A 19,691-nucleotide genomic window follows, 5' to 3' on the forward strand; every position below is an offset into this window, starting at 1 on the left:
CACAAATACAGTGATCAATGCTAAAAATTCACACTGTCACTGTATGTTGGAGTCAAACAGGAATTAATATTATACATCTACACAGCTGTTTGTACAGCCGAACTCAGCCATATTGATACTTGCAGTCCCACATGTTTAAAAGGAAGGAATGTGGCACCAAAACACAATCTGAATAGCAGAATGAGTTCTATTCAGCCCACCTGGAGTGTACTGAACTTCAAAGACAATATGGTGCCGGTCTGTCTGCAAGAACAAAGAAGATAATTAGTGAGCGGGAGGGGGCGTCCGAGATCGAACCACAAGATGGGAACCCAGTCGGAGCAGTTGCAATTCATGGGCAGACACTGCCCCCCAGAGGCCAAGTATGGCAGGACTGTCCGAGGTGATTAGCCTGGGGGAGGAAACGCCACAGAGACGCTGATTGGTCCACGGGAGAAGTAGGGTGGGCTATGGGGTGTGGTATGGCTGAGGTATGTTTAACAAAAAGGGTTGCAACAATGAGCTCGGTCTCTATTCCATCAGGAGGTCGAGTCACGAGGGTCGGATAAGTATAAGGCTTATATCGTATTCTGATTGTATGCTATGTATTATTGTAACTTCTATTGATACTTTATGCACGTTTTCCTATTTCCTTGGGAAATAAATGAGATTTAATTGATCTTAGACCGTGTATTGATTTCATAGCCAATGGTGGTAGTTATGTGATATTAACGATAGCATGTGCTTGGCGTATAGATAGATAGCTAAACTATAGGGACTAGACAAAGTAATACATAACTGATAATAATAGATTGAATTGATCAGTTACTTCACTGTACTAATAACACTGGCTGACAAATGGTTAAACAACTAGAGAAATCAAAGGGTTAAATGTGTGCCTAACCAGTGTTTTGGTGTACTACTTTTACTAAGGAAGTGATGGGTTTTATTCCCCGCTTTGCAAGGAAAGAAAATGTATAACTTCCCTGCTGACGGAACAGAGCTCTGCCTTGTTTACTTAGGCAGAGCTCTGTCCTGTGCGTCTTCCAGACAAACAGCTAATCGCTATCTGTGTTGTGTATAAATTGCTGCACATCAAGGTCGCTGGCGGTGTGTGCACCCCTTGCCCAGGAGTACTGATTCACATACCTAGTATGCGATCCGGCACAGCAGAGCGGCTTTCATCTAAGTGATACGGTCGGCAAACGGTTAATTTACCACACCGAAGTCAGAAGCCGATTTGTTACTACACACAGCTGCACCAGAGTCTTTATGCAGCCATTTTAGTAAATCACCCCCACTATGTGGATTTAGGGCAAATTACAACTCTCCGCCTAGGTTCACACTTTTTCGATGCGGAAACCAGCGCCAGTTCCCGCATCGCATCTCTCCCACAGGAAGTTCACATTGCCCTCTGCGAACCGCTGCGGGTGTCAATACATTGTTAATGTCACCAGATCGGTTCCTAGGTCACAGTGCAAACTGTGAACTCGCACAGGAATTGAATCACATAGGTGAGAACGCCCATGCGGGTGAAAATCACATAGGATGTCTGTTCACGCAAATGTGAACCTAGGCTCCCTTCCCTGTAATTTTACATAAGAAATAATGCATATCCTGGTAAGAAAAGGTTAAAATCTACTAGAAATCTAGAGCAAAATCTATTTAAAACCTGAACCCATTGTGCTAAATGTCAGCTGGTCTGACATGGGTAATACTAAATAGTGACAGGTAAACAGCTTCTAGTGTCAGTATAGCCACTTTTGAGGTCAGGCTTAATGCTATATACTGTGTGGTGCTCAATTTAAATTGCACTTGCCCATCCTATTGTTTATTCATACTGCCTAACTGGTGCCTTGTGTGTTGCCAAGTCTCCACAGCAACTAATTAAATTGAAACTTTCAGACTATTAGCTGATAACAGCATTTTCTCTTTTGGAATTAACCTGGGCAGCTGTTGCTGCTGATGAGAAACTAATGCCAACAGGGAGCAGCGTGAGGACGTGAGAGAAACTCGTATCCACCTAGGAAAACCCAATAAAAGGTGAAATCCTCATTTAAAAACCATTCTAAAAAGTACAGTGTATGATTAAAATACTGTAAATTCTGCAAAATAAATGTTATAAATCCAAAAATAGTATCTTACAAAACTCAGATTTTATAAAAAAAAAAAAATTTATATATATATTTTTTTTACATCTACAGTGCATTGAAAAAGTATTCATTTAATTTTACACATTTTGTCATGTTACAGCCAAAAATGGAAATGTATTTTTTTTACATTTTATGCGATAAACCAACACAAAGTGACACATAACTATGAAGAGGAAAGAAAGTGATAAATGTTTTCAAAATTTGTTACAAATAATAAGTGTGAAAAAAAAAAAGTGTGGCGTGCATTTGCATTCAGCCCCAAAGACAATACTTTGTAGAACCACGTTTCGCTGCAGTTACAGCTGCAAGTCTTTTTGGGGATGTCTCCACCAGCTCTGCACATCTAGACGTACATTTTTGCCCATTCTTCTTTGCAAAATAGCTCAAGCTCTGTCAGATTGGATGGAGAGCATCTGAACAGCATTTTTCCAAGTCTTGCCACAGATTCTCAATTGGATTTAGGTCTGGACTTTGACTGGGCCATTCTAACACATGAATATGCTTTGATCTAAAACATTCCATTGTAGCTCTGGCTGTATTTTTAGGGTAATTTCCCTGCTGGAAGATGAACCTCCACCCCAGTCTCAAGTCTTTTTCAGACTAACAGGTTTTCTTCTAAGATTGCCCTGTATTTGGCGCCATCCATCTTCCCATCAACTCTGACCAGCTTCCCTGTCCCTGCTGAAGAAACGCATCCCCACAACATGATTCTGCCACCACCATGTTTCACAGTGGGGATGGTGTGTTTAGGATGATGATGTGCCATGTTAGTTTTCCACCATACATGAGGTTTTGCTTTTGGGCCAAAAAGTTAAATTTTGGTCTCATCTGACCAGAGCACCTTTTTCCACGTTTGCTGGGTCCCCCACATGGCTTCTTACAAACTGCAAATGGGACTTCTTATGGCTTTCTTTCAACAATTCTTCTTGCCACTCTTCCATAAAGGCCAGATTTGTGGAGTGAATGACTAATAGCTGTCCTGTGGACAAATTCTCCCACCTGAACTGTGGATCTCTGCAGCTCCTCCAGAGTTACCATGGGTCTCTTGGTGGCTTCTCCGATTAATGCTCTCCCTCCTCAGCCTGTCAGTTTAGGTGGACGGTCATGTCTTGGTAGGTTTGCAGTTGTGCCATACTCCATTTTCAAATAATGGATTTAACAGTGCTCTGTGAGATGTTCAAAGTTTTGGATTTTTTTTATACCCTAACCCTGCTTTAAACAGCTCCACAATTGTATCCCTCGCCTGTTTGGTGTGTTTCTTGCCATTCATGATGCTGTTTGTTCACTAAGGTTCTCTAACAAACCTCTGAGAACTTCACAGAACAGCTGTATTTATATTGAGATTACATTACACACAGGTGGACTCTATTTACCAATTCGGCGACTTCTGAAGGCAGTTGGTTCCACTAGACTTTAGTTAGGGGTATCAGTGTAAAGGGGGCTGAATACAAATGCACACCACACTTTTCACATTTATTTGTAAAAATTATTGAAAACCATTTATCATTTTCCTTCCACTTCACAATTATGTGCCACTTTGTGTTGGTCTAGCTTATAAAAGACATTTACGTTTCTGGTTGCAACAAAATGTGGAAAATGTAAAGTAGTATGAATACTTTTTCAAGGCACTGTACATGAGGCTATAATGCAAAGTCACTTTTTAGGGGCAGGTGTGAGGACAAATAAGCCTGTATGAAGAAATCATTCTCTGCAGCTATTACCTTTTGTACCACCACCCCCTCCCTTTAGAATGTAAGCTCTACGAGCAGGGCCCTCCTGTACTGTAATTGTGTTGTCCCCCCTATACATTGTAAAGCGCTGCGTAAACTGTTGGCGCTATATAAATCATGTATAATAATAATAAAAAAGGTTTTCTTTACTTTTAGCTTAATGTGAACCTGTCATTTAAAGATTAGTTTATTAACATTATTAGTAAGTAAAAAAAGTACATGTATGTCTCCAAATTATTTTTACTTTGTGTCTAGGGAAGGGTCTGCAGATAGGGTCTTATCATCCCTCCAAGTTGAGATTTAAGCCTCCTCCTTCCCGGTGTTAAGTGCAGTTTAGCTGATAAATCTGTGAGAGTGAACCGGCTTCATTCTCTATTGTTGTGACTACCACATGTGATAAACAGAGCTAGAGAAGGAGTGAGCCTAGGTTCAGCCTGGATGCGGTGCGATTTACACGTGATTTGGAATGCGAGTGTAGTGTGAATTTGTAGTGCGATTTGTGTTTTACAGATGTGATTCTAATGCGATTCTGTGAGGAGGAGAGAAGAGAAGGAGCAGGAGGAGGAAGGGAAAAGTAAAAATCTATTACTACCACCACTGGATTCTAAAAAAAAAAAAAAAAAAAAAAAAGATGCGATTTGCCTGTAGTTCCATTGAACATTACAACTTAATAGGAAAAGACTATGGCGCTGCTGTAGCCTGACCAGTAATCCATTAGGGTGGATGTGCGGGATGAAAAGTGGAGTTAAAAAAAAAAAAAAAAAAAGGGATGAAGCAGCTCCCCGATAGAGGTCCTGAGTAAACCTAGTGTGTGAAAGCAGGAAAAAAGCAGAGGGCATCTCTATCCGAGTGTGGAGTATTGGAAACAGTTATTTGGTAGTGATGAATAAATATAGCACTCACATTTGATAGAGGAAACATCAACCAGTCATTTGACATTTCCTCCATCAAATGTGAGTGCTATATTTATTCATCACTACCAAATAGCCGTTTCCAATACTCCACACCCAGATAGAGGTGCCCTCTGATTTTTTTTTTCTGGAATTAAAACTCACCTGCAGAAAAAGAGAAGGGGATGGTGAGAGCCGGTTCACACAGGGGCGACTCGTCAGGCGACTTAGCAGCCTGACAAGTCGCGCCCCGTTCTGTGCAATGGAACTGTTCTAATCGGAGCGACTCCAGTCGCTCCAACTTAGAAAAAGGTTCCTGTACGACTTTTGAGGCGACTTGCATTGACTTCTATACAGAAGTCATTTTGCAAGCCGCCGCTAAAGTCGGATCCCGGTCGCCTGAGGCAGTCACGCTGCAAGTCGTGCCGCCTCAGTGTGAACCGGGTCTCAGGATACGAGTGCTCAGAAGGATCATGCGGGAGGCTTGGGTGGAATAAACACCAGGAAGAACTCTAATGCCGTGTACACATGACCAGACTTTTTTTTTTTTTTTTTTTAAATCAACAAAAGGGTTTTTATTGATGAAAGCATAAGGCACTAGAAGGTATAATTGCACAGGTATACAAAGAGTGTAAAGCAATATTTGGTGTAATCCAAGCAATCTATAGATATTTGAAAATGCATATCCATTTTTGTCCATTCCATACCATATAGACCATTGTAGAACCCCTACATCCTCATAGCGCCCCTAACCGAGGGGAGAGCAACAAAATAACAGAAGCATAAAAATAAAAAATAGGGAAGGAAAACAAGAACATATAAACAAAACAACTCACTCTAGTTCCACCAGCAATCCCAGTATTAATAAAAACATTCAGTTACTGGTAGGTCTCCTCCAATAGATCTCCTGATCCACTTTTTGCTCCCTAGAGGTTCCTGTGCAGAAGTTGTTATCCAAGTAGCAATCTAATGCCAGTTGTGGTGGTGCCACATCTGGCCAGCACTGCCATATACCATAAAATTTATTTGGAGATCTCCTATGGTGGTATGGATTTTTTTCCCTAATAAGGGTGGTATTAACCTGCTGGATCCATTGTGTCATTTTAGGTGCATTTCCCGAGAACCAAATACAGGCAGTTTCCTGGCTATGTATAGGAGTCTTGTGAGTGCAATGTACACCAAAGGGGTGCACAGTCCCTCGTTAAGGCTCCCCAATAGACATATCAGTGGGTCTATTTCCAACTGCACCTGGAAAATGCTATTGATTTTGGCTATAATCGATCTCCAGTACCTCACCAGTTTAGGACACCTCCAGAGCATATGGATAAGATCACCTACGACCGGACTAGAATAAGAAGTTCATAGCCAATAGCTGCCCTAGCGTTGCTTTTCCTCTGTCGGACTAGCATACAGACGAATGGATTTTTCGACCAGACTCGAGTCTGTCGGAAAGATTTGAAACATGTTCTAAATCTAAAGTTCGTCTGATTTTTCGACAGCAAAAGGTCCAATGAAGCCCATGCACAGTGGAATCGTTTGACCTTTGCTGTCGAAAAGTCCAGCCGTGTGCACACTGCACAATAAGTGAGTAATCTAATATATACAGACTCTCCACTAGGGCCACATCAGTTATTTTACAAATGTTTGCGGCCAAAAAAATAAAAATCAGCTTCATAAATGAATGCATACATTTTAAAATATGTTGTACTCAGATTTTTTCCTTCTATAAATTGCATGATATAATATAGAACAGGGAAAGAACGTCAGTAAAACAAAGCAAAGAAATTCCATAAAACTTGACCATTAATAAAGTTCGAACAAAAATAAATTCTGTGTGCAGCTTTCTCATAGGGTCACAGCATCAACATAGAAAAGTGACGGCAGAAAAAAAATGTAACCATCAAGTCTGCACCCTCCCCCCCCCCCCCTTTTTTTTTTTTATTATCCATTTGACCTTTGGCAGCTTTACCCCCCCCCCCACGACCAGGCCATTTTTTGTGATACGGTAATGTGTTACTTTAACTGATAATTGTGCGGTTGTGCAACACTTTACCCAAATAAAATTGCTGTTCCCCCCAAGTATTCTTTTGGTGGCATTTTTTTTTTTTGACATTTTTATTTTTTACACTATAAGCAAAAAAAGACAGACAATAAAAAAAATAAAAAAAATAAACAAAAAACCACAAACACTATATTTTTTACTTTCTGCTATAAAAACACATCCAATACATTTTGTATTTTTATTTAATTTAAAAAAATTATTACACCCAGGCAGTTAAACCATACCACCAAAAAAAATAAATAATAATAATAATTGAGCCCTGCTCCACCCTCACATACAAAAACGTAAAGACATGCATTTGGGGTTTCTACATACCAAACACAATGATTGTACTACATGTTACATATCTCCACATACTATGCATTGACTGCAATAGCTCTAGAACTATTATTTACAGTGAACACTAAACTGATAAACTATAGGGTCTTTTAAAGCATTGCATAGGGAAGATTTAGGGTACCCAAGTTTGCGCCACTTCACAGATGCACACAGTTTTAAGGCTTGACATATAGTTATATAGTTAGTAAGGTTGAAAAAAAAAAAAAGACACCAGTCCATCCAGTTCAACCTGAGTGAGTGTCTACAATTGTCCCTATCCCTGTACATTGCACACTCACATAAGTCTCTACCCTTAAGGAGCCACAATCCAAGGTCCCCAACTCACATTCATATACTAGGGCTGATTTTGGACAGAAGCCAATTAACCTACCTGCATGTCTTTGGAGTGTGGGAGGAAACCGGAGTACCCGGAGGAAACCCACGCAGGCACGGGGAGAACATGCAAACTCCAGACAGGTAGTGTCGTGGTTGGGATTCAAACCAGCGACCCTTTTTACTGCTAAGCGAGAGTGATAACCACTACGCCGCGCTCCCAAGACATGTTGGGCATCTAGTTACTTGGTACAAAATCATTTTTAATATCTTACAAAAAGATTGGGTAATATATTGCATTTGTGTGCCCTAAAATGAATAGTAGCATATTTTTTTAATGAAATTTTGCAGTTGCTAAACTATTGTGCTAAAATCATGCGACATAAAATACTGGAAGTACCACTAGTTTTTCTCTAGGGTCTCTTTTCTACAAAAAATATACTGTTTTGTGGGTTGTAAGTATCCTTCGTGCATAAAATGATTTTTAAAACTTGGGCAAAGTCATATTATTGCTGTTGATTGTTTACAAAATATTCCAGTTCTTTCTTTTCCGTATGAAATAACCCTGAAAGAATGGCAGCATACTATACATCAGTGGCCATCAACCCTGTACTCAGGGCCCACTAACAGGCCAGGTTTTATGTATTACCTTGGGAAGATGCAGACTAGAATACTGCAATCACTGAGCAGCAAATGTTATGACCTGTGATGAATTTCAGTTATCTTGCAAACCTGGCCTGTTAGTGGGCCCTGAGGACAGGGTTGATGACCACTGCTATACATAATCTGGACAAAGTACTAATTAACCACTTCAATACTGGGCACTTTTGCCCCTTTTCTGCCCAGGACAATTTTCAGTGCTCTCGCACTTTGAATGACAACTGCATCAATACCCAAACGACATTTTTAGAATTTTCTTCCCACAAATACAGCTTTCTTTTGGTGGTATTTGATCACCTCTGCAGTTTTTATTTTTTGCTAAACTAAAAAAGTTAAAAAAAAGTTTCTCTGTTTGTTATAAAAAGTTTGCTTTTCTCCTTCACTGATGGGCACTAATGAGGTGGCACTAATATGTAGAATTGATGGGTATCGATAGGCGGCACTAATAGATAGCACTGGTGGGCAGAACTGATGAGGTACGAATAGGTGATACTGATGGGCACTGATTGGCACTGTGATGGGCACTGACTGGTGGATTTGAATCTGTGGTGGTCACCTCTCATGGAGGCTGCGCCGATAATCAATGTGCCGATTATCAGTGCAGACCCCCCCTCTGACAGGGAGAGCTGCCGCATCCTGGTTCACACGATGATCAGCTGCGATTGGTCACAGAGGCTCCTTACCACGATTGGGGATGTGGTGTGCCAGACCACTGACACGCCGCACCACCGATCGCTGAGCACCCCCGCGGGCTCGTGCCGGCATGTTATCTTGAAAGACGTCAGGATAACAGAACCATCACCCGGCCATCATTCTGCTATAGGTCGGATGGGAAGTGGTTAACCACTTGCTGCCAGCCCCGAGTTCATTTACTGTGAGGGGGCGGCAGCTGCAGGCACTGCAACATACTGGTGCACCCCCAGGGATATTTCCTTGATCAACTTTACCTATAAATATTAGTATCCAGTAATATTATGTAAATTTAGGAAATAATCCTGGCCTTTTTTAATGCAATCTATGGAGCTGGACAGAACCACCTCGAGGGAGTGTATTCCACATTTTCACAGCTCTTTCTGTTAAGAAGCCTTTCCATATTCAGAGGTTAAATCTCTGTTCCTTCAGATGTAAATAGTGCCCCCTTGTCCTCTGTGATGACCTTAAAGTGAATAACTCAACTTCACAATCACTATATGAACCACTTATGTATTTAAGAGGGGATATGATCAACATGTATAATCTTCTCTTCTCAAAAGAATAAATTCAGTTCCTCTAATCTTTCCTCATAGCCTAGTTGCTTCATGCCTCACTTATCACGTTGGTTGCCCTTCTCTGCACTTTACTCAGTTCGCCCAAAACTGAACTGCATATTCCAGGGGAGGTCTTACTAATGTTTTGTAAAGGAGCAAAATGTTATCTCTCTCTCTCTGGAGTCCATACCTCTCTTAATACAAGAAAGGATTTTGCACGCTTTGGAACTGCAGCTTTGCATGGCATGTTATTATTAAGCTTATGATCTACCAAGATACTTCACCACCATGGATTCCCCCAGTTGTATTCCCTCTAGTATGCATGATGCATAACCTTACATTTATTAACAGATTCCCCTGAGGAAGAAACGTGTCCCTGTGGTGTAACACATAAGGGAGGGCCGGCAGGACACTCGAATGTGAAATATATAGAGATTTTTAACGTTGAGCCTTTATACTGTAAGGTGCACCGGTGCGAGCGGGCTCACTGTTTCTAACAGCATGTCAAACAAATCCTGTACTCTTAACCCTTGCGGTGCTGCACACTATTAATGCTCCTCCTGCTGATCACACTGACAAGCTGCTCCTTAATGCTGTGTGCTGCTGACATCTTTCTTCCATAGATAGAGCACTGTTCTTGGCTTTCAGCCGCCTCGTCGAGGAGGGAGTGGGAGGAGAGAAGATGAGAGGTGGTGAGAGGACTGGACAGGGACACTCCAGAACAACACCCCCGTACTGGGTGGCACCAGGGACGAGGACCCACCCCATTATCGGCACTTTGCCGAAAAGGCCATTTTCGGCCGATATGTTTCGGCGGCTGAAATTTCAGTGCATCCCCAACGAATTGGGTTATTTTTGCCAAAGAAATGTAGAGGACTACATTTTGCCATAAAATTTTGAAGAAAGATTATTTGTTTGCAAAATTTTATAACAAACTCAGAACTTTTTTTTTTCAAAATTTTGGTTATTTTTTTCATTTAAAATAGCAAAAAATGAAAAACCCAGTGGTGATTAACCACTAGCCAACCAGCGCACAACGATTTACGCCGGCACAATGGCACAGCTGGGCAAATGAGCGTACAGGTACGTCCCCTTTAAGACGAGGCATTGTGGGCGCGCACGCCCGCTGCGTGCTCCGTGACCGCAGGTCTCATGGACGCGATGTCCCCCAGGGGCCCGCGATCGTGTCATGGATTGGAAGAACGGGGAGATACCTTTGTAAACAAGGCATTTCCCCGTTCTGCCTAGTCACATGACAGGGATCTACTACTCCCTGTGATCCAGAGCAGTGATTGCTGTCACACCTCCCTAGGACATACTTAACCCCTTGATTGCCCGCTAGTGTTTAACCCCTTCCCTGCCAGTGTCATTTACACAGTAATCAGTGCATTTTTATAGCACTGATCGCTGTATAAATGAAAATTGTCCCAAAATGGTGTCAAATGTGTCTGATGGCCATAACAACGCAGTCATTACTACTAAAAAATGAATAATAAAAATGCCATAAATCCATCGCCTATTTTGTAGACGCTATAACTTTTGCGCAAAGCAATCAATATATGCTTATTGTGATTTTTTTTAACCAAAAATATGTAGAAGAATACATATCAGCCTAAACTGAAGAACTTTGTTTTTTTTATATATTTTTTGATATTTATTATAGCAAAAAGTAAAAAATATTGCTTTTTCTTCAAAATTGTCACTCTTTTCTTGTTTATAGCGCAAAAAATGTAAATCGCAGAGGTGATCAAATACCACCAAAAGACAGCTCTATTTGTGGGGAAAAAAAAAAGGACGTCAATTTTCTTTGGGTGCAGCAACGCACGACTGCACAATTGTCAGTTAAAGAGACGCAGTGCCATATAGCACAAAATTCTCTGTTTATGAGTAAATCCTTACGGGCTGAAGTGGTTAAATACAACCAAGAAAGCTCGATTTGTGTGAAATAAAAAAAATAAATGATATACATTTCATTTGGGTACAGTGTTGCATGACCGTGCATTTAATGCAATTAAAGTAGCACAGTGCTGTATAGCAAAAAAAATGCCCTGATCATGAAGAATGTAAAACCTTCCCTTAAAGTGTATTTCACAAATTTATCTAAGAGTTGGTTACCTTGTTTGCCAAGGGCTTGACCCTTTTTATAGCCCATCTTCTGAAGTAAAGCAAATCCTTTGTTTTCATTACTAAGTTCCTCGTTGAGAACTGTGTCTCTTCTCTCTTTTTCCACCTCCTTCAAGCTTTTCTGTCTGTTCTTTATGTTACTTTCCTTTTGCCGTTCTTCCTTCTGATAGGATGCCTTGACACTTCTCGGTACAGGTATTCCTGGTCGAACATCTTTTCTGAAATGAAAGAAAATAAACATATAAAAATTAATAGCACATATTTATTTTAAGTGTTTTCTCTTTGTACATAGGCACTCTTCATAACTGAATTACTCTGTGAGATACTAATGCTATGCAATAAACACTGCAACCATTAAGTCTGATATCTCTCCTAATTAACATCAGTCTGGACCCAAACAATAGAGGGTCAGAGGGAGCGTACTTTCCGAAGCCTGAGCTGTGTAACCTTCTGTCTGTTTTCTGCATAACCAATCACATCTCAGGCCTCATTCAAACCATGGTGCAGAGACGTCAGTGAAAACGGATGTGAACTGATGTAGGGCTTGTTCACACCATAAGTGCATGAAAACTGATTGGAAAAACATGCAGATTTCACTTGCAGAGACATCAGTTTCATATCAGTTTACATGCACATCAGTTATATGCCCTATATAACAATGTTGATGTTGTACGCATTGCAGATTCCTGTACAGAAAAAAAAAATATAAAAAATAAAAAAAACGCACATTGTGGTGTGAACAGTGCACATAGACAATTGTTTATTTTTGAGCTCTTGCAGAACACGAGCAGAAAAACTGACGTCTCTGCACCATAGTGTGAACAAGGCCATAAACGGATGTCTCTGCAAGTGAAATCTGTGTGGTTTTCCCATCAGTTTTCATGCACGTATGGTGTGAACAAGCCCTCAAACTTACAAGGCTAGTTTTCTAATAGCTGAGAAAAATGTAATTTTTGTTGCATTTGTGCATCTGGTAACATGGTATATGTACTTTGTGTAATGGAACCTTTTCTTTTGGGGTCCCCCACCCGACATTCTGGGCTGCTTCTCGTATGTGACCCTTAGAAAGCTCTGTTCTATGGAGAAACGTGTGAGCATGCTCCCGAGCCCTGCTGTATGCTTCTATAGACACACACAGAGCAACTTTACCCTGCGCCCCACCTCCCTCCTCAAAAGGATTTGCTTGACAGCAGCTGGAGCCAACGGCTCCCGCTTCTGTCCGAGTCCTGGGAGGAGAGGAATAGAGACCAGTGCCACAGCAGACGGACACAGTGCTGAATCAAGATAGGACTCAGGTAACTATATAGGAAGAAGGGTGGGGGGGATGGGGAGGTACAATTACTGGGACATTACTTACCTTAAAGAGGAAGTAAACCCTAATGGGTTTTACTTCCTCTTTTGTTCCATGCAAAGTAAAAGCATAGTGAGCTTGTATGCAGTGCATACAACAAGGGGAAGACACATACATATCTTGCTGCCTAAAAACCCCATTTTGGGGGAGTTTTCCCCATTTTCTGTATGCAGTGCATACTAGCCCATTACGTGTCAGTTTTTTCCGTATTGTGGGATCACCGGTATGGTATTTGTAAATTGAAATCATATCCCCTCTCAAGCGTCTCTTCTCCAGAGAGAATAAGTTCAGTGCTTGCAACCTTTCTTCATAACTAATATCCTCCAGACCCTTTATTTGCTTTCTTGCCCTTCTCTGTACTCGCTCCATTTCCAGTACATCCTTCCTGAGGACTGGTGCCCTGAACAGAGCTGTTCTAAAAATTATAGATGCATTAGTGTCACATACACCATTGACTTTTTAGGAAGAGGACTATTTTCGTGGCAACAGTTGTACAACCAAGTACGGTCTTTGTTGTACACATTAAAGTATGCATATCTCATAGCTGAGGGTCAGCTGTGGAAGCTAAAATCACTGTAATAGAAAGCTGCTGCTACAGGAATAGTAGCAATTTTCTGGGTTCTGTGCTTGGCATGACTGCCATTTACAGAATTTTTCCACAGTGTAACTCACTGCACCACAGCTCAGTTGTCACTTGTGAAGTTTTATTTTGTGACACTTCTATAAAAAATAAATAAATAAAAAATAAAAATATTTTGTGCGATGAAAAAGCCCCTTACCACTGAGGCACAACAGACCAGCAGACACACCAGTCTACAATGATCCACTTCGCAGGCTGATGTCTGTTGTGTACCAGCAGTGAGGGGGTAACACATCAGTGTTTACATTTTATTTCAAATTCATTGAAGGGTCACACAATAACACTTCATTAAGCTTTATGCACAGTGGCTGAGATGGGGTGTATCAAGTTGTGCTGAGGAAAAATGCAGCGTGTCTGCATTGCACATTATGCGGGGCACACAGAAAACAATTGTTTTTTGTGTCCTAGCAATGATCTGTTATTCTTTAACAGAAAAACATCCGTTACCAAATATAGTATGATCCCTGAATGGCTGCAAACTGGTGTGAACTAGCACTTCACATAAAGGAGCTCTCTGTGCATAACAGAATGTTCTGCCTGCTTGTGTCTCAACTAATTACTGTGCAGCTCTCACCTGCACCAGCCTGGGCGACCCAGTGATTGTGGGAGATATCGTTTCTTAATAGGAAGGAAGTGCCAGTTCTAAAACTGCAGACAACGGTCATGCAGTGCAGCTCAATGTTGCATACCTCATGTTTGAGCATAAGTAGTACCTGCTGACACCAGAATGAGAAGATTTATTCTACAATAGCCCTAAGGAGCAACAAATGAGACTGTGAAACTACATGATCAAAGCGCATCTTACGCAGGTGAAAAACACAAGAGTTTATAATGATATGAATGGTCTCCTCTCCTTATGTGCGCATTATAGATCTATGCAATAAAACATTTATTTTACTCAGGTTTCGTTTACACTAGATTTAAAACCCAGAGGGATGAGCCACACCCCCCCCCCCCCCCCCCCCCACTGTGCCCCCTTTAGTTACAGAGGCAGTTCCCATTGGTGTACACATGATGTGGTCACAATGCTTTGCTTCACAGCAGGAATTATACACCCTATCACTTTCAGCAGGTTCTACCACCCAATAAATGTGACCTATTAAAGTTACTAGAGCTGCTCTTCAACCACGTGCCATGCATACAGTTTCGGTGCACTAGTGCAGGGTTCAAACATTTGGTGTGAAGGCGATACAGCGCTTTCTCACTGCCCGTCAAACGCTAATGTGAACAAGCCCTTCGATTTCATCTTTAAACCTCTTAAAGGAGTTGTAAAGGCAAAAGTTTTTTTTCTTTATGTTACTGCATCAAGATAAAAAAAAAAAACCTTCAGTGTGTAGCAGCCTCCCCAGCCCCCTAATACTTACCTGACCCCCCATCTCTGTCCAGCGATGTCCACAAGTTAGCCATCCAGGACTCTCCCCCTGATTGGCTAAGACACAGCAGCAGCACCATTGGAACCTGTGGCTGTCAATAAAAGTCAGTTAGCCAATCAGGGGAGAGAGGACAGGGCCAGGTGGCGGCTCTGTGTCTGAATAGACACATGGAGCTGTGACTCGGCTCGGGTGCCCCCCTTGCAAGCTCCTTGCTGTGGGGGTACGCGAGAGGAAGGAGGGGCCAGGAGCAGCAAAGAGGGACACGAGAAGAGGAGAATTGGGACTGCTCTGTGTAAACCCAACTGCACAGAGGAAGTATAACATGTCTGTTATAAACAAATAAATAAAAACAAAAACACACACAACTTTACAATCACTTTAACATATGTGTGGCTGTGGCAAAAGGCTAGGTTTTAATGCCCACACTTGGCATATGTGCGTCGCTGAGCACCTGATGGTTCTGTGCTCGCTCACTATATTCTCCCAGCAAAAAGACTGAGCTGTGAAAGGCAACTCTTGATATCCGCTAAAGATCGCCAACCAGCGGAGGGGGGGCTGGCTCCCGATCATGTGACAGTCGATTACAGTGGTCCCGTGATTGGCCAATCTTTCCTGCCCCCCGCTGTATGGTAATCAGGAAAGGGTTAAATGTAACTGGCAAGCTGCGTACCCCAAACCAAGGTGTGATGGAACAATCAGGCATTGGTAGCCTCATTCTCCTTGTATTCCCAGGTATCTACATGAAAACCTCCTTTTCATTTCTGTTGTCAATTTCCACTCTGCTCTGATAGGATTTCCTGAAAGCTCACAACATGCAGGTTACTGTACATATTGTAAAAATAATAATAGAAGCCCATCTGCTGAAAGCCTATCAGTCCACATCTGCATTGCTCTCAAATCTGGTTCACTAGAACCAGGTCTATTATTTAGGTGGGCGCTCCCATAGAATAGGACTGAACCGTGCGCTGCTTACAATGAATTGATGAAGTTATCGGACATATAATCATCCTCTTCTTCTTCCCCTGCATTACTCATCGCGATTCGTTTGGTTTGTTTCACACACAACTTCTTGCCTTTACTAAATCAGCAACAGGAAAGGAGCTAGTTAGGGTTACACTGGTTCGTTCGTTATCTCCTTCCCACCGGAAGCTACCCTCACATGGTTAGGTGCTCGAAGCGCCATCTTTAGTGCTGGAGTAAGTCCACTAGTAGGTGTGCAGAGAGCAGCTGATAGGAGTGCGGCTGTGTTGTAGGACGCACTGAATTCGTGTAGAAAAATGCGAGTTGTCAGAATTACTTCCCACAGATAGTTTACTGGATAATTCTAAAGTTGGTGTAGCAGTAAATTATATCTTGTCAGATTTTTGTATTAAACTCATTAAAAAAAAAAAAAAATTATGTCAAGTAGATCCCTCTTGTCATAAATGCTTCCCACTATCTGTCATAGGGTTGCCACCTGTCCTGGATTCACCCGGACAGTTCGGGCTTGGAATCATGCGTTCGGGTTTCAGACCACCTGCAACCCGGACACATTACTCAGACCAGACTGTGGCTTTCCTGCAGGGTTGCTGGCTGCAGTTGTCTAAGCCAAGAGTGTCTGTTACACTCTCTTTCACACTGCCCAAAGCCAGCATTAACAAACCATACCCCCCCCCCCCCCCCACACACATACACACACACACAGACAGGAGAGGAGAGAGGGCTTGATCTGCTCCTCTTCCTCCCACCCCTACCCCTCTCTGTCTGCCCACACAATCCCTGGCGCTGTGCCTCAAAAAAGGAAAATGGGGGTCAGAAATTTGAAGTCCAGCAGCCTCAGCTACATCTAGATGAGAGGTGCTGGCTGCCAAGGGGTGAGTGAGCTCACCATCCATCCCTGTCTGTGACTGAAGTCTCCCCCCTTTTGTCACCTGCCTCTGAGTGAGTACACTAAGGTAAATCAGGGTTCTCAGAGCACCCCTTACATCGGCGTTCCCCTTTACACCAGAGGCCACAGTGTTCCCGCTTACATCAGAGAGTCCTCTCCGTACATCAGAGTTGTCAGTGTTCCCCCTTAGATCAGGGTTCCCAGAGCCCCACTTATGTCAGAGTCCCCAACGTTCTCCCTTATATCAGAGTCTGCAGAGCCCCCCCCCCCCTACCTTATAGTGAAAGGGAACTCTGCGAGTTCAGATGTAAAGAGAGACTCTTGTGGTTAACTTCATTTGATTAGAAATGTTATTTAATTGCAAAATATATGTATAGTTTATACTATAAAAAAAGATTGCTGTACGCCGCTAAAGTGTTCGGGTTTGACTTGAAGAAAAGGTGGCAACCCTAATCTGTCAGTTTGAGGCTGGATGCACACCTATGCATTTTTAGTGCTTTTTGCATTTTGCAGATTTGCACTACAGAACGTGTTCCATAGGAAACAATGTTGAACGGACTGTAGTGCAAATCTGCAAAATGCAAAAAGCACTAAAACGGCATAGGTGTGAATCCAGCCTTCGGCTTGGTTCACACTGGTGCAATGTCAGAACCACAGCGATTCCTGTGTGGGTTCCCGAATCGCAGGCAGTTCACATTGCGCTCTGCAAACCTCTGTGGGTGTCAATATAAAGTTAATGACAACCCCAAATCGGTTCGGAGAATGCAGTGCGAACTGTGGAATCGGGTTGCATGGGTCTGAACACCCATACGATCCGATTCTAGTGTGGACCAAAAAAAAGGTCGCTGCATCATTTTGGTGTGAATGCGGTGCGGTTTAAGCCATACAAACATTATGTCCGAATTTGCATCGCACACACATCGCATGTGATGTGAACAGGAATGCGGTGCGAATCACATGCGATGTCTACAATCGCATAAGTGTGAACCCAGCCTTAGGGCTCATTCACAGTCTAGGTGCATGAAAACTCATGGGGAAAACTGTGCAGATTTCACTTGGAGAGACATCAGTTTACGTGCGACAATATAAAAAAGAAATAATTTCTCCTACGCTCGTGAAGGCGTTGTTGATATAAAATGGTAGTACTTTCAAAAGGAAAAGATGAATTAGAAGATGATCATGCGAGTCCCGCTGCCTAAACTGACCAGGGGTGGTCCGAAGAAAGCCAAGTGTAAGAAAGAGATGGAAGGAGCGTGATCTAACGCATTGATCAAGATGTTACAGTTTATTCATATACAAAAAAAATCCATATAAAAAGTATCTACGTGTTCATAAAAACTAGGTTACAAATAGTGATGGCTGAACGGTTCGCCCGGCGGTCGGCTGTTCGCGATTCGCCCGATCGGCAGACTATTGCCGCTGTTCGCCCGGTGGACTTCCGTGTTTTCTGTGTAAAAGAACTTTGACCTATGATGACACATCCATCATGGGGTACAGGACAGCCAAATTGAGACATTCCAGCACATGGACACTTGGACATTCCCCCTAACTTATAAATACACCCGATCCGGCGGCCATTTTACATTCTTTCTTCTGTCACTATAGGGAGAGGTTGCTGTGTGGAGCAGGGAGAGATTGCAGTGACCCAAATCGCTAGCTATTTGGTACACAAAAGTTATTTTCAGGACTGGTATAGGTGTTAGGTGTAGTTCAGGATATAGGTTTGCTGTGCAACTGATTGTTGCAGCAGCCTGAGTGTCTTTTGTCAGTTTAGAGAAAGGGACAGGACGGTGTGTCTGCTGTAGGGACAGTCAGTTTAGTCATTAGCTGTTACTATCAGGTCCACAAAAGTGCTATTCCAGTTATTGTTCCAGTAGCCTCTGTTTTGTCAGTTTATATAGGGACAGGCAGGAAGCAGTGTGTGAGGCAGTGAGGGTCAGTTTAATCAGTAGCTGTTACTATATTAGGTCCACAAAGGTTCTTTTCAGGACTGGTATCAGTGGTATGGTAATAGGCTTGTACACGTATAATATTCTTTCTTCCAAATATAGAAAGAATATTATACTTGACTGCTGCCCTTCTGCTGCAGTCTGCTAATCATTCACAACCTACTTGTTCCACAAAGGTCCTTATAAGGACTGGTAAGGTAATAACCTGGTGTAGGGTGCTATAGTACATAGGGTTGAGTGAGGTACAGTCTGCTATTCTATAAGGACTGGTATAGGTCCACAATACATAGGGTTGAGGTGCACTACTGCTGACCGCTGCCCTATACTGCAGCAGTCCTTCATCGGTATAGGGACCGACGTACAGTCTGCTAATCAGTCACACACAACCTACTTGTTCCACAAAGGTCCTTATAAGGACTGGTAAGGTATAGGGTACTACAGTACATAGGTCCCTGTGCTGTGCTGACATCCTCCTGTACCTCTGCTGTGCATATTATGAGGGGCTCCCACCATCCCTGTGCTGTGCTGACTTCCTCCTGGGGCTGTACCTCTGCTGTGCATATTTTGAGGTGCTCCCACTATCCCTGTGCTATGCTCATTATGAGGGGCTCCCACCATCCCTGTGCTGTGCTGACTTCCTCCTGGGGCTGCTTATTATGAGGGGCTCCCACCATCCCTGTGCTTTGCAGACTTCCTCCGGGGCTGCTTATTATGAGGGGCTCCCACCATCTCTGTGCTATGCTGACATCCTCCTGGGGCTGCTTATTATGAGGGGCTCCCACCATCCCTGTGCTATGCTGACATCCTCCTGGGGCTGCTTATTATGAGGGGCTCCCACCATCCCTGTGCTGTGCTGACTTCCTCCTGGGGCTGTACCTCTGCTGTGCATATTATGAGGGGCTCCCACCATCCCTGTGCTATGCTCATTATGAGGGACTCCCACCATCCCTGTGCTATGCTCATTATGAGGGGCTCCCACCATCCCTGTGCTATGCTGACTTCCTCCTGGGGCTGC

At 42.7% G+C, this 19,691-nt stretch overlaps 1 protein-coding gene across 1 annotated transcript in view; it reads right to left on the minus strand.

The window, feature by feature from the left end:
- GPATCH11 (G-patch domain containing 11) overlaps positions 1-16,000 on the minus strand; it is a 163,752-nt gene extending 147,752 nt beyond the window's left edge. The window contains exons 1-2 of the mRNA XM_077486444.1: positions 15,834-16,000; positions 11,488-11,714 (exon numbers count right to left, since the gene is read on the minus strand). Coding sequence (XP_077342570.1) covers positions 11,488-11,714; positions 15,834-15,895 — 289 coding nt within the window. The 5' untranslated portion in view covers positions 15,896-16,000. The remainder of the gene's footprint in view (positions 1-11,487; positions 11,715-15,833) is intronic.
- Positions 16,001-19,691: the final 3,691 nt, after the last annotated feature.

The sequence above is a fragment of the Lithobates pipiens genome, unplaced genomic scaffold, assembly GCF_037356315.1.
Source record: "Lithobates pipiens isolate NorthernLeopardFrog02 unplaced genomic scaffold, aLitPip1_a1.2 Scaffold_18, whole genome shotgun sequence".
NCBI lineage: Eukaryota > Metazoa > Chordata > Amphibia > Anura > Ranidae > Lithobates > Lithobates pipiens.